At 47.6% G+C, this 14991-nt stretch overlaps 1 protein-coding gene across 1 annotated transcript in view; it reads left to right on the top strand.

Annotated features, from left to right (window-relative positions):
• The first annotated feature begins 52 nt into the window (after positions 1-52).
• Positions 53-14991, top strand: part of ADAMTS17 (ADAM metallopeptidase with thrombospondin type 1 motif 17) — a 168872-nt gene continuing 153933 nt past the window's right edge. Inside the window, exons 1-3 of the mRNA XM_027688787.1 lie at positions 53-130; positions 702-1036; positions 9776-9941. Coding sequence (XP_027544588.1) covers positions 61-130; positions 702-1036; positions 9776-9941 — 571 coding nt within the window. The 5' untranslated portion in view covers positions 53-60. The remainder of the gene's footprint in view (positions 131-701; positions 1037-9775; positions 9942-14991) is intronic.

Here is a 14991-nt window from a genome sequence, read left to right as displayed (position 1 = left end):
CGGGCCGCGCTCCCGCTGCCGCCGCCGCGCTCCGCGCTCGGCCCCGCCGCCCGCACGACGATGTTTGACGGCTGCCTCCTGCCCCTCGTCGTGCCCTGCCTGCTGCTCTGCGGACTGGACGCCGGCACAGGTAGCACTCCCCGGGCTCCTGGCTGCCCTGACAAGGCGGCCCCGCGCCGCGGGTCCGGCCGCGGGCGGCAGCGTGCGGGCGCGGGGCGCGCACCGCATCCCCTGCCTGCGGGATGAATCGCTCCGGGCTTTTCTATTTTCTTTTCCTGTCCTCCCGCTGCTGCCGCTGCTGCCGGAGCGTTCCATGTGGAAAGCTGCTGACTGTCCTTGGCTGCGTCTGCGGCTCGCTCTGCTTTTCCCCTTCTCCCTGCAGATTTTTATTGGGGTTGGTGAAATGCGATGCTTGTGTCTGAGCTATATATATATATATTTTTAACGATACAAGTAGCTTTAGCGTTTGCTTTATTGCTCTCCTCCCTGCACGTTTCTGTCTCTAATATGTGTGTATATAGAGAGAAATAAACTCCTCTGCTCCGCCGGCCCCATTGTCTCCGCAGCCCGTTCGCAGTTTCCAGCGCTGAAACCCGAGCGCGGGGCTGTCCCGGTTCTGTGCGGGGGTCCCGGGGGCTCGGAACCCCCTGTTCGCCCCGTCGGGGTGCGAGCGCCTGAGCCTGTCTCCTTCTCGCCTGCAGCTGGCGGAGCGGAGCTGGAAGTGGTGATCCCGGAGCGAGTGCCGCTGGAGAAGATCCACCTGCTGCCGCCCGGAGGGGATCGCGGCGGCCCCCGGCGCCGGCGGGCGCTGCCGCGGCCGGAGGAGGAGGAGGCTGTGCTGCTCCGCCTGCCCGCCGCCGGCGCCGAGCTGTACCTGCACCTCCGCCGCGACCTGCGATTCCTGGCCCGGGACTTCGCGGTGGAGCAGCGGCGCGGGGAGGAGCGGCGGCCCCCGCGGGAGCGGCTCTGCTTCTACACGGGACACGCGCTGAACCGCAGCGACTCCTTCGCCTCCCTCAGCACCTGCGCAGGGCTGGTACTGACACCCCGCCCCGCTCCCCTCCGCCGGGCTGGTGCTGCCATCCCGCCCCGATCCCCCCGGTGCAGGCAGCCTCCCCTCCTCCGGGCTGTTCCCATCAGCCGGATGATGAGGGATGCCCCTGCCTCACCTCCCCTCAGCGCAGGGACCCTCCTGTCCCCTCCCCTCCCAGGCCCTGCCAAGCACCGCCGCAGTCCCAGGGTGGGCGTTCTGCCCTGGCTCTCTGCTGTGGAGCTGCCCCAGCCATCGCTGAGGAGCCTCAGCCATCCCTGAGGAGTCTCAGCTCCCGCGGCTCCACTGTGGGTGGGTGGCAGGGCCTGAGGGTGCTGCAGAGGAGTGTCCTGGCAGAGGGAACGTGTTTTGTCACCGTCAGGCAGGTGGCTGAGTCCCACTGTGGGTGATTTGGTCGCCTGGCTCACTCCTGCAGCAGCTGTGCAGCTCTTCAGCCCTTCCCACCTGGCTCCTGCCATCGGTGTCAGGGTGTTGGGTGGGAGCAGCAGTGTGAGGACACCTGGTACTCTGGCGTGCTTGGAGGAACCGTCCCACTGAGGAATGTTTTTCCTACCACAAGTGTCAGGATGTCTCTACCTGAGGCTGTAGGTGGCTCTGCAGGGCCTGGTTCTCCTCTGAGCATCCTGGTAGGAGCAGGTGATCTTGCGTGGGACAGAAGGTTTCTCAGGGGTGAAGACTGAGACAATGAGTAGTTTGCAATTACTGTTGATAACTTGGAAGTACTTCAGAAAGTCAGCGGGGCATTAAGCTTTAATTCCCAGCACGTGGTCCTGGGATGTGTGTCCTAGGGTTTGTGCTGCTCGAGACAGGCTTGTCGATGGAGGTTTAGCCTTAAACTGCAGTGAGAAGCAGTTCATGCTCTGCCCTCAGGGCTCCAGCTTTTCCTCCTGAGCCATTTGAGGGCGCTGTGCCTCAGGATTAAAAAAACCCCAACAAACTGGCTGAGAGATGCTGAGTGTCTGAGTGGCACTGGAGATTGAGCTGAGTTCCACTGAGGGAGGCTTAAAACCGACATCTCTGGTTCAGGCTTTAAATCACTGCCAGCTCTGTGCCTTTGTCACCAGGCGTGTTTTGTAAATGCTGTTCATGTAGTGCTGGGCTTCCAAAGCTACCTGCTCCAACGGAGCTGGAAAGCACAAACAAGCAGAGAAGGAACCTTTAAAAAAAAGAGGAATGTAGTTGTAGGCACAGTATTAACTGCCTGAGATCAGGGAATGGAGGAAGGGGGTGAAAAAGATTGGCGATATTCCCAGTAGAAAAGTTGGAAAAGAAGCAAGACTAGGTAGTCTTTGTTCATTACTCTGCAAATATGAACTGCAATGTTGCAGTATCTGTTTGGGTCACAGGAACTCTAAGCAATGACTAAATTGGCATAGCAGAGCTAGATCAGCTTGGGATCAAAAAGGGATTGGTGTCAAAGCTGCTGGTTTGTGGCATCTCTTGGGGACCAAAGCCCAGTGTTAGTGACAGTGTTGGTAAAGCTCTTTTTGCCTTTGTCTGCATCTGGTCCTGGGAGTGCTGAGAGTGGTGTGGACAGATGTGTTGTGAGAGGGAGGTGTTTCTGCATGTTCAGATACTCCTTTCCTGTTAGAGGAATCCATTCATTTACTCTTCATTCAGATAATCACCAGGACTGGGAAAGGGCTAAAAGCAGGTGCATGATACATTCAAGTGAGTTAAGGTTCATAACACCCTTGGGAGCTCAAAACTAGAGAACAGACAACTTGAGTGTCTTTAGGATGAACCTTAACTTGAGATGGATGAAACTAAACTTAAATGAACTGCATTAATTTTTGAAATAGTTTCTTTAAACTGATCCACATCACATTTAGATAAACTACGTCATTCTAGTTAAGTGGACCCTTTGGCTTCTTAAATCCATTTTTAAACATGAAACAAGTCAGATTTTAGGCTGCTTTCAGTGTTCACACAGCCTTTTGCAGTGGCCACGTTAACCAGCATAGCTGTGGTGAAAGCTGTGCAATGCAGTGGTAAGATGTTTTCTGGGATCAGAGGAATCAAGACTTTGCCTCACATTATCCATGAGCTGAACTGAGAGCTGGTGACTCCAGAGCCCAAATTTTTTGCCTCCTAGTCCGGCAATTTAAAATGCCAATACCATCCCTACAGTGGGTTTTGGATTTTCCCATTGCTTCCTAAAGCCCCGTTTGCCACAGGAAGAATAAGGCTTTGCCCTCAGCAGCAGCACAGCTTCACAGATGGGGACATGGGCAAGACCTGCCTGCTGGGCTGGAAGAAAGACCTTGGTAGTGAAAACCTTGCAGCCTGTTTGTCCTGGCATTTATCTTCTGAGCAGTTCTAGTACTGCAGTGGGAGGTTTCCTGAAAACTCCAGCACGGGAGTGCTCGTTGGACTGGAACTGCGTGATCAGGACATCTCATTCAGGAAAGCTGGTTGCTGAGAGGTACAGTGGGCAGTTATCCTGTATCCTGATCTCCAGCTGGCTCAGACTTTGCTGTAATTGTATTCCTCAGCCCTGCCATAAATCATAGCAAAAGTGATATAAAATGGTTGGGGCAAGTGGAGTTCTAATAAAAACAAAATCCCTGACACAGTGGCATGAAAACTGAGCTGCAGCCAGACTGAGCAATTGCTTCCTGGTGATGATATCAGATTCCCAGTGTGGCATCTGAAGGTTGGGTTCTGTTTTTTAAACTCTGCTCGCAGATGCTGCTGTTAACCAGTGTGTGGCTGCTGGAGCTTCCTGCTGCAGCTTCCAGCTGCGCCTGGAAGGGTGACTGTGCTCTTGTAGCTGTGTCGGGTCTGTGTTCAGGACTGGTGTACCCTGGCTCTCATCATTTAGGTCCAGCTAAAGTACCTCAGGTGAGGATACTCCTCCTGTTCCTCTTGCCAGTTGCAGAGTGTTCCTGAAAAGCCCTCCTGCCTTCCAGTTGGCAGGACTGTGTCCTGTGGGGAATGCAGTTGTGTAAATACTTGGATTCTGACCCCAGGACTGAACTGCCCTTCCCTGGTGCTGCGCACCCACAGGCAAAGTTCTGCAACTCCTGTGCCTACAAGACCGTAGCCAGCAGAGCAAGTTGCCCCTTTTTTGGGAAGTTGCAGCTTTGTGAAGCCACAGCAGAGTCACTGTCACTGCTGAAGTGCTGGACTGCAGCATCAGTACCTTACTACAGGTGTAGGCTTTTCATATTTCTTGTACCTACATCTTTTTAACAGCTGGAGTTTTAAGAGGATCATGGATTCGTGTTAAAATGCACGTTAGGTTTTGACTTAGGAATGAACTGGAAAGCTCTTTTCTATTCAGGAACCATATCTGAAAGCTGAAAATCACTGGGATGCATTTAGAGGCAGAGTTTTAATTCTGAGTAACTTCTCTTCCATTTTAAAATCCAGAATCTCTGATTTTGGGTTCAGGACTGTTCTTTGGCCTGTTTGTAATTAAAGTGGATTGTCATTCTTAGTGGTGGTAAGAGAAGGGCTGTGGCTCCCCTCCATTCAGGCCAGTTCATATAACATTTTCACACCCCATTTTTGTCTCCTTTGAACTCAGCAAGACTTCCTTGTGCAGACTGGGTTGGTGGAAGTGGGTGATGCACATTACAAGGGTTCATGGAATGACAACAGTGAATTTTCTCTTTACAGGGTGGAATAAATTAATTGAAACTATACCTTAAGCAATGCATGCTGGAAGTTGGGAAACCCTAAACATTTTGTAGTATTGTCTCATACAATCCACGCACAGAAGAAAAGAGCTGCTTTTCTTCCAAGCTTCATGTACATTTACCTTTGTGAAACTTCAGGCAGCTCCTGGTGGACAAATCTTCCAACCTGTTAAAGTATTTCTGAGTGGTGGCTCCTCATTCTGGTGTGCCCTGTTCACTTGGGACCATCCCTAAACTTTGTGAGGGTGTAGATGTAGACAAGCTTTGGCAGCTGTGGGCAAGGAGAGATGATAAGAGCATCCATCTGGACTTCTTGTAGGGTCTCTGAGCTCCCACTGATTTGCAGGTGGGTGTCAGAGCCTACACAGGACCTGGGTGTCTCTGTGTGGGTTTGGATCTGGTATGGGAGGCCAGTCAGGGCAAAGAGAACTGTGTAGGTTGGACTGCAGCCTCCAGGGAATGAGCAGTAACTCCAAGGACTCCTGGTGAAATGGTAAATCTCCTCTATCCTTGGGAAGAAGAGGAAGGATATGGAAGAACCCACAGCCTGTTGGTTTTAAGCCTGTCTGCTATAGAGTGAGCAATAAAGATGAGATTCATCCTATTTATTGGGTACTTCAGATTGGTGAATTGTCCCTCTGGAGCAGTTGCCTTTCTTCACTGGCAGTAGAGGGAGGTGAGGGCTGGTTTAGAGCAGATTCCTGCAGCTCAGTCCCTGGCCAGTGGCAGGGAGTGTTTTTTGTGTGCTGTGGGGCAGTGCTGCCCTTCAGGTGACTGCAGGAGCCTCTCTGCTGTGGGAAGCAGGGCAGTGCAGGCATGCTGGGATTAGAAGATGATACTATTTCCCCTGAGGAAACCTTCAGCTCTGCTGAATTCCCTTGTCTGGGAGAGGAGCTGTCTGGCATTTATCCATAGCTGGGCCATGAGCTGAAAAGTTAAACCTCTTAAAATTACCGTGCGGGGTTTCTGTGTGCTGGGATTTTTTTTCCTCTTCCACAGTGGACAAAAGGGAGAACATGCTGGGATTTCCTTGTTTAGCAGACTTGGAGGCCAGGGCAGAGGTGCAGTCAGATATTCCTGGGGATGGTCTGCTCTCATAACTGAGTGTAAAACTGAAATGACATGAAACAAGACTTAACTTAAAACTCTTCTTTTCAATTTGCTTGAATTGCCCTTGTAAATAATAACTAAAGCTGAAGTATGGTTATTAATAAGGATAGGACTAAAACCCACATGAAGTGTATTAAGCTGTGTTTGTGGGTTGTTTTGTTCTTCACTTTAAACATGAAGTTCCTTTTAACTTGGAGGAAATGGTTAAACAACGATTTACAGTGTAACAGTTGAGAAATTGAGAAGGGGATGGAATTTGTCAGATGTTTAAATCTGTTCTCTCTTCAGCGGGTTCGTGTGTATGTAACTAATGAACACTGAGGAGCAAAAGAAAAATCTGTTAAAGATTCAGCATTTCACAGATCTCCTTCAAAGATGTGAAAATAAAAAGGGCTGGAAAAACAGTGTAACTGTTGGAGAGTATTAACATGTGGGAAGGTCCAGAACCATGTGCAGAGGACACTGAAGGTTTGGATCTGTTGTAGCTCCACCAGCACTCCCAGGGGACAGAGACAGAGCGGTGCCAGCAAAGCAGGGCAGTGCCATTGCAAATACTCTGCCTCAACATTCCTGTTACCGTTGTAATTTCAGTCATGTGGTGTGAGGACCTTCCTCCTTCCCCTGCTGTCATTTAGCCCAAGAAAAGCTCCAGTGGCAAGGAAAATGATGTGTAGAAGAGAAGTGAACTACTGGTAGTACAAGAGTAGATCAGAGAGTTTGCTTGAGTGACCCCTGTGTGTATAAAACTGGATGAAAGCACGTGGGAATGTTTTGGTACTTTGGAGAACAGGACCTTTGTTTTTTCATTGGTGAGCAATGTTGAGCTGACTTCTAAATTCAGGATGTGGAATATCCTTAATGTGAAGGATATGGCCACTGTTAAGCACAGTGGTGAGTGGGGCTGTAGTGGGAAGTGTGGATTATTGTTTGTTTTAATCAACTTGTCAGTTTGCCTTGTGGGGCTGAAATCATTCCAGCCTTTCCCGTTAGCTGAGCTGCAGGATTCTGTCAGCTCCATGGTCCAGCCATACTGACTGTAAAATCCAGGTTCGATTATTAATGCAGATGATGATGAACTTTGACACTGAATTTTTTGGCTCCTGATTACTCCTGGATGGTGGGGCTGGGCAGCAGCTGCTTTTCCCAAAATTCAGCAATCCTGGGGACTGGAACGGTGGTAGGTCCTGTTTCTACTCTCACAGAGAAAGAAGGATGAGAGGGAGTATCCCAGCTTTTGATGTACATCTCCCCAAGCAAACATGAATTGGCAGATCCAAAGCATTTTATTTAATTGGAATGATTTCTGGAGATGTGGGAAAAATAGCTCTGAGAGTCACCTGGTCTGTTTTACTTCTTCATCTCCAAAATCCAGCTTTCTGCAGTCCCTGACCATCAGACTAGAGAAGAAAAGCACAGAGTATTTGCCCAGTGCTGCTGTCTGGTCTCTCATGCTGGATTAGCCCAGTGTAAGGTCTGGTAGTTGGGGGATTTGAGGGAGGCAACCTGAGGAATCATTTCTAATGGAAAAAGCAAAATAAGGACCAGACTATTCAAGTTATCAGGTCCAAAAGATCTCATCTGCACCAACAGATTTGAGGACTCTCTAGAACCCAACTGGCAAGACCGGGGAAAATTTTACCTCCCTAGGAATACTTTACAGGGCCAATCCTGCAAATACTTCCTGCTTGAAACTCTATTTGCCTTGTCAGATTAAGTCTGAGATTGCTTCCCAACCTATTCCAGGGTGAAGACTCATGGCTCTTTCCCTTCATAGGTTTCACAATTCCAAGGCAAATGTGAAACATAAGTCCTTTCCAATGGTTTAAATTATTTTCACGCTTGATGCCAGAAAGTTGGGATAATGTCGGGTGGTGATGGAACTGACTTCTTCTTACATATTTTTGGCACCAACTGAAATGGTTGGCAGTCTTTCAGGAGCTCTGGTGTGGCTTTTAGTACCATGGCACCAGATTTACAACCCTTCTAAATAATTAAAACCTATATTAAAAAAGGGGGCTGGGGCTACCTCCCAGCTGGAAGATTGGAACAAGGAGGGGAAGTCGTGGAGAGCATCGTAAGGGAGGCTGGAAGAACAAGTCACTGGAGCTTTTGCTGTCTCTGAACCAATTCTGACGAAGCCCAGCTTGTAACTGAAATGAAAAGGCAGCCCTTTGGACACCCCAGGGCAGAGTGGGGCTTGTAAACTGGTGTGCAGTTCGTAGGGCCAAGAAATAATGTCATTTTTTTCTGTGTAAACAGGAGCCCTTCTGGGAGGTGTCAGGGCATTTTATACTTAAACAGTGACCTTGCCTCAAGGGCAAAGTCTCTTTTGAAAGATCCCAAAAGAGGTGTCTCTTGTCTCTTTAGACACAAGGGACAAGACTGCTGCTGTGCTTTGCAGTGGCAAATGGAGGCACCAACATTTATTGCTTTATTCTTTTTCTGAGTGCACTTTTGAAATCAGTGACCCTTTCTGAGCCATCCTGGTTTCCCCTGAATTCACTCCGTTATTGTGGCTGTCAGAAGAGGGGAGCTCTTGTTCCCGTTGGCAGGAATTCCTCCTGCTGGAAGTACTAGGCCAAAGGGATTTCCTGGGTGTACGTGAGGACTGGATTTGGCAGGGAGGGGTGGAAATGTACGATATACAGTATGAATGTAATGTATATTATAAATCACATTAGTACAGTCAGCTGTTGAACATACAGCGTTCGCATGTACGTGCAGAGCATTTCTTTGGAGAGCTGCCTGGCTGGCACAGGACATGGGGAGAGGGGACCAGAGGGGTCTGGTTTCTTTTTCTGTGTCTAGGATTGGTGTTGGGACCTCTTGGTGAGCACCTTTACCTCTCAGGTGCACCACAGGCACCTCCTGGCAGGCCCAGTGAGGCCTCTTGTTAGCAGAAGTTGGATCAGACCTACACAGTTCTCTCAGGGGGGTGCATGGGAGAGATGCACTTTGAGACTTTTAATTGCAATATAAATAATCACTGGATTAGTGCAATGAAAAGGAAGTCAGAACCCCTTGTTGCGTGCAGTGTGTCATAACCTCAGTGTTGATTACTAAACCTGGAGGCTTTGTTAAGTTTTAAGGTGATACCTTCGCTTTCACTGTCTTCTTTTTGTGCCAGAAAAGGAGTGGAAAAAGCATAAAGGGACCTTAAAAGCTCTGGGTTGGGAGCAGAGGAGGGCTGTCTTGGGGCAGAACTGGCTTCCAAAGGTGCTCTTGCCAGCCCTGGTGTAAGGCCTGGACTTGGTGCAAGGAAGGCAGGGATTTAGTGTTCTGACCTGGAGCCTATGGAGTTATTGAGACAAGGTCTTTGCCTTCCTTATGTTACTTATTTCAGGGATGGAGGAAACAGTCCATTCCTGACTTGACCTCTGAAACCCAACCCATGGCTGGCAGGGAGAGCAGTGGCCCATAATGTAGCCAAGAAGAGGTATTTGGTCCCCAAAGACTGTGTGTGGCTTTGCGGGTCCTACTTTTGACATCAGTTCCCTTAGTGTTGTCTGCCAGAGCAACACAAGCAGGTGGTCTCCTGTTTGCAGTCTCACCTCTGTGCTCTACTGAGACAGAAAATGCCACTTGATAACAGTGCAATCCTGGCAATTGGAAAGGTGATTTTGAAGGGATTTTTTTTATTTGTCCTCATGTGAGCTGAGCATTTCATAAGATTTGTGCTTCCATCTGGAGTGGGGCTGTACCTGGAAGGAGAGGGAGAAGGGATGGCAAAGGTGTTTGATAAGACCCCCCCTTTGTTCATGTACAGTGCACACTGTTTCTAAATACTCAGTGATATCAAAAATAAATAGATGAAGTTCTTTAGTCTGTGTTGTACAGACTGAAAACGACCACAATAATTTCCTCCCACTGTAAACAATGATTGCAGTGGAACGATCTGGGCTCAGACTGGGTTGATAGACAAGGTTTGGATACCAAACTGATGGGCATTTCTGCTCTTCTCTGTGCACAGGTTGGCTACATCCAGCTTGGATCAGAGCACATGCTGATACAGCCCGTGAATTCATCTGAGACCTCGTTCAGTGGGAAGGAACATTTCATCCGGCGGAGACGATCCACGAAATCCAGCCAGCCCGGGAAGCCGCACGTTCCCGATGAGCACTGCAGGGTTGTAGCAGGTGAGCTTGAAGTGGCTCAAGAGAACATCCCTGCCTGTATCTCTAAGGTTTTGTACCCCAGTTTTTGTGTTTAACCAGGCCTGTCTTTGCTCATGAGTTGTGTCCCGGCTGGCGCTGCTGTTGGCAAATCCTATAGACAAGACTTCAATTTTCTCCTGTGTGGAGCTGAGCTCTTAATAGTTCAGCAGGTTTATCTTTCTCAGGGGTTCAGACTAAGCCAATCTTCTCTGTTTATTCTCTGAGCATGACATCTTGGTTCTGGTTAGAGTTACAGATCCCCTATGTCTCTTTTTAGAGAAAACACCAGAATTCAGCACCACTCTGATTTCCCAGCCAAGTTCCATAGGTGCTGCAGCTCGGTGGTCATAGAATCTGCATTACAGAATTCTTACACTGTAAAATAAGAGAGACTTTAGTTAAAAGCTGAATTGAACCAAAATTAGGGCAGGAAATCACTCTCATCCTTTTGCCATTGAACCTTTTGACCTTCTGTGTAGGGGCAGGTTGCTGCCTGTCCTTGGCAGAGCTGAAATTCCCTCCCTGGGAAGAGGGACTAAAGGAAGGAAACTGGGGAGACATTGGGTAATAAATTATATGAAATCACAAAGGGGAAGAGGAGTTGAGTGAGTACAAAGATACTAAAAGGAGACACTGAAAAAAAGTATTTCCAGTAGCACCTACTGCTTCCTGAAGGGGTCTGAGGACCCACTGCTCTTCCCTGCTTTGTCCAAAGGGAATGTCCTCCTCAGGTGATGCCAGAGGTGACCATCAGAGCCTGGGGGACCTCATGGCACGGGCTGGGTGGGCACTTGGTCTGGCATGGTGTGACTGCACCTAAATCTGTGTCAGCAGAATTAATTACATATCTGTCAGGTTCCTGATCCATGGAACTGGGATTTCCTATTGCAAGGAAAGTTGTTGAAGTCCTTCATGTTTTTTGGGCTGAGGGCACACGTGCACACATGTACACACGTGTTCATACATGCAAACACTACAGCCACATCTCAGGTCATGGAAAGGCCACATGGGCTGAGCGTGTATCGGAGTTCTGGGGCAGAGGGAGGTTGATGGTCTGATATAAAATTTATTTAAGGCTATTCATCTTGTTCTGTGATGGATTTTTTCCAACCTGAGGCTAATTGAGGGGCTAAGCAAGGACTGGGATTTGGGGAGAGCAGGGGCTTCTGACCCTTGGGTGAGACCAGGACAGCTCCCCCAGCACTAGGTGAGCAAAATCGGGGACTGTGTCATTCCCTGCCCTGCCCTGGATCACACAGCAGTTTGCAAACCAGTTGGGAACAGAATTCCTACCCCTTGGGTGCAATTGGCTGTGCTAAAAAGGGAGCAAAGCCCCCTGTTGTGCACCACGGGCTGTGCTGCTCCTGCAAACAGCCCCTGCCCCGAGGAGCCCTGGCATAAAATAATGCAATTGCTCAGGGGCTTTGCCACTTAAAGGCAGACCCTGAATGTTTTCCATTGTTGCTGGAGAGAAATGTAAGTCATGGCTGTTAATAGGCTTAGCACGTTAACGACCTAATTGACTCCTGTCTGGTTTGGATTAACTTTCGTGCACAAGGAGTTTAGAAACAAAAAAAAATTAATCCTATCTGACACACAAAAGGCCCATTCCTGATGAAATTGTGTGGAAGTGACGACCTAGGGGGGTGCTTCCAGAGTTTCTCCTGGGAAAAGGTCTCTTTGCTGTGGCACTCACCAACATGGGCTGAGTGAGGGACTGATCAGATTTGCACCAGAGGTTGTTTTCCATTTCTAATTTGGCTCAACCAGGCTAAAGCTTGGCAGGAATGGATGGAGGTTGTAAATACATGGGGAATATTCCTATGCTGGACATTTTAGATACAAATCCTATGCTGGGGAACAACATAACAAAATACATGTCTGTGTAAATACAGTATAAACTGAGTATTTTTCTAAGGCACAGAACTGCCATGGTTGGGCATTTTCCAGTCCTTTGCTGCTGTTCTTCTGTTTTCTGAACACACAAGAATCACCTCAGTTCATATTTTCTTCTTAAAATCTTGTAATTCAGTGGTAACTGGCATAATCTGGGGTTATTTGGGAGTCAGATGAAATACAAAGAATCAGATGCTGAATTTTTGATGTTAATTACTGATCACGTCATAAAAATTTAAACAAGGCTAAATTGCTCAATGGCAAATTAAGCTCAAATGAGCTTAATTACTAGTAAAACAAAGATAGTTGGTGATGTAATGACTTGTGTGAGCATTTGGAGGAGGAGGAAGAGGAAAGCACTTTAAGAAAGCAAAATGAACTTGATCACGAAGTGCTACTGAGCTTGTGTTCCACTCAGAAATGTGGTGTTTTCCCTGGAAACGCCAGGCATGGGAGAGGGAAACGGAGCTGAGCAGTTCCCTGGGGCAGGGCAAGGTTTGATAAGTGGTGGTTGAAATCTCTAAAACAACTCCTTCAGTCTAAGTGGCGTAACATGTCCTACAGCACTCAGAATTATTTTTAGAGCTGCAGGAGGACTTTGGAGGAGCCAAATTTCTCCTGGAATAATCTGTGTAAGAGGATTAATCTGGCTGTAGTCAGGAATGGGAAAGTACTTAAGGTTTTGCATGACTGGCTCCTTGAGATTTGAGTCTGAAAGTGTCCACTAATGGGTTAAAAAAAAAAATAATCCCAGGGCCGATGTTTTAATTCCTTTGTTTAAATTCCGAAGGGCTCCAGCGGCACAGGAGGGATCCCATCACCACGGGCCAGGTGCTATTGTCAGTCATATGATATGTGTATTATTTTTATCACCTGTCATCCAGCAAGAGAAGGAGTTCAAGTCACAATGCACATTTTCTTCCCAGGCATGAACATGAGCCCCTGTGAGGCAAACAGAAAACCTATTAAAAGGTTTCCAGGTGCGCAGGCAGTGAGGGGGAAGGAAGGAAAGGTTGGGTTTCACTTGCTCTGAAGCTTGGAGACGTGAGGAACATGGGAAATAGCTTCACACCAGTGATGTGAGACACTTCTCATCTCTAGACACTGGGCTGCATTTGGGGTGCAAACCTGCCATCACACTCTGCTCTGATTTTAAGACCAAATTTGACAACTTTCCTGTCAAAGGTCCCTGAGAAGGGGTCTCTCTGTGGGGAGAGGGGAGCCAGAGGGAGTTGTGTTTGTAGGGTTTAGTACATGTGAGTGAGATTTTCTTTACAGATGAGCCAGGCAGGACAGAAGGATCTCTTCTGATGCATCATTTGTAATTTTTTGCAGTGCCCAACCCCCTGTAGCTCAGACTGGGGGTAGAAACCCCCTGAGATGGGGCTTCTTTCATTGCCCTGGCTCTTTGTGACCTTGTATCATATACACTAAAATTGTTGTTAAAATATGTGACAATATCCACCAGAACCTCAGCTGCAATAAATAGATATAGCTATGTTAACTATGGTGGAGCAACAGTAATTTAACTATTGACTGAGATTTGGACACATATTTTGCGTATTTTCTATGCCATCAAAGATGGGGGAAAAAATTTCATGTTTTTCTTGATTTTGAGAAAATACCAATGTTAAAGACAGAGTCAAACCATGTTGTGAAAGCACAGGAATCTCCTCTAACCGTGTCATAAAACTTTCTGTTTCTTTGGGAAAAGTAACTTCTGTTATAACTTTTCCAAAGGTCTCCAGTGATGTATTAAAGTCTCCTTACATAGAAGGGGTTTGATATAAAATACAGTCCAGGAGCATGAGAGAGAGCAGCTTGTCTTTGGAGGGAAGGTTGTTATTTCATGTTTATGATATAGACCTCATAAATTACTCTTAAATGTGGGTTTGCTTTAAACCCTTTTGTCAGTTTAAATGAACCAGTTTTCCTTTCATGCAAATGTGCTGCACATACAGTGAAATAACAGGAAGATCAGTATTTTAATTCACAAAATAATGCATTGCTTCTGTGTATAGTTGTTTCTCAACCTGTTTTAACAATTTATCAAAGCTGGTAATAATTTAAGTAAGTGCTGGTGTGCAGGTATCAAATGTAGGGAAGGCTTTCCCTGAACAGGTATAAATCCTAAACACATGTTGCATTTCCCCATCTTTAATCATTGTCTCTTAGCTGTGTTTTCTCTGCAGGTTTGGCTTGGCCTGAAATACCAGTTGTTATGGCCAAAAACACGTGCACTAAAAATAGAGAGATGTAATGCAACCTGTATTAGTCCATATTAGGAAGCAGCTGTTGAAGAATTAAAGCAGGATTTCAACAATGGGCTCTCCAGGAGATGTAATGTGATTAAGTGTTTGCAAGCACAGAAGGATTCCCTGTGTCAGAAATTCAGCTCTTTACCCACAGGAGTGTGTCTCACTTGAGTGGATAAATCCCTTGGTTTTTCCAGGTCCCTCCCTGGTGTTCCAAACGGGGAGTCTGGGTTTTCCCTGTGAGAGTGTGATTGTTTCCTTATGGCTGATAACTGGCAGCCTTTTGGGGCAGTCTGACAGTCAGAAGTGTCCTTTTCCATCCCATGTGGCAAGTGAGGGTTTATTGCTGGTCTGGATTTGTTCTGGGTGGAGCCCTCAGTGAGGACCCTGTGGATATGTGGAGCAGGAGGGGCTCCAGGTTCTTCTTCCTCTACTGTCAAGGTGCAAAGAGACACAGAAAGAGGATGTGTAAATACACACAGTCAGTGGGTTTCTTTCCCTCCCTGAGCAGCTGTACAGCTCATTTGCTTGGTTCCCAATAAACCTTAGTGTTGGTTTCCATTGGAATCCAATGAAATCCAACCTGGTGGGCAGTGAAGAGCTCGGGTGTGCAGTGTACCCTGTCCTTTTCTTGGGATATTCGTGAATATTTCAGTGGTCATTCTGGCTGGAAATGCAGGCAGGTGACTCCAAGGAGACTAAGCTATATTGCTCACCTTTTAGCTGTCTTTGTTTCTTCCATATTACCATTATCCCCAGCTCTCTGAGCCTGCAAAAAATTGTCTTATTTATCTGCCACGAGGAAGTCCTTGTTTCTCCCACAAGGAAAGTATCCTTTTAATAGGAGAGGAGTGCTCATAGTTCAGGACTTGGAGCATCTT

Source organism: Neopelma chrysocephalum, unplaced genomic scaffold (assembly GCF_003984885.1).
Source record: "Neopelma chrysocephalum unplaced genomic scaffold, ASM398488v2 Primary Assembly neopelma1_75, whole genome shotgun sequence".
Taxonomy (NCBI): domain Eukaryota; kingdom Metazoa; phylum Chordata; class Aves; order Passeriformes; family Pipridae; genus Neopelma; species Neopelma chrysocephalum.
Note: the sequence above shows the minus strand (reverse complement) of the source record. Positions and strands in the feature narration are given on the sequence as shown.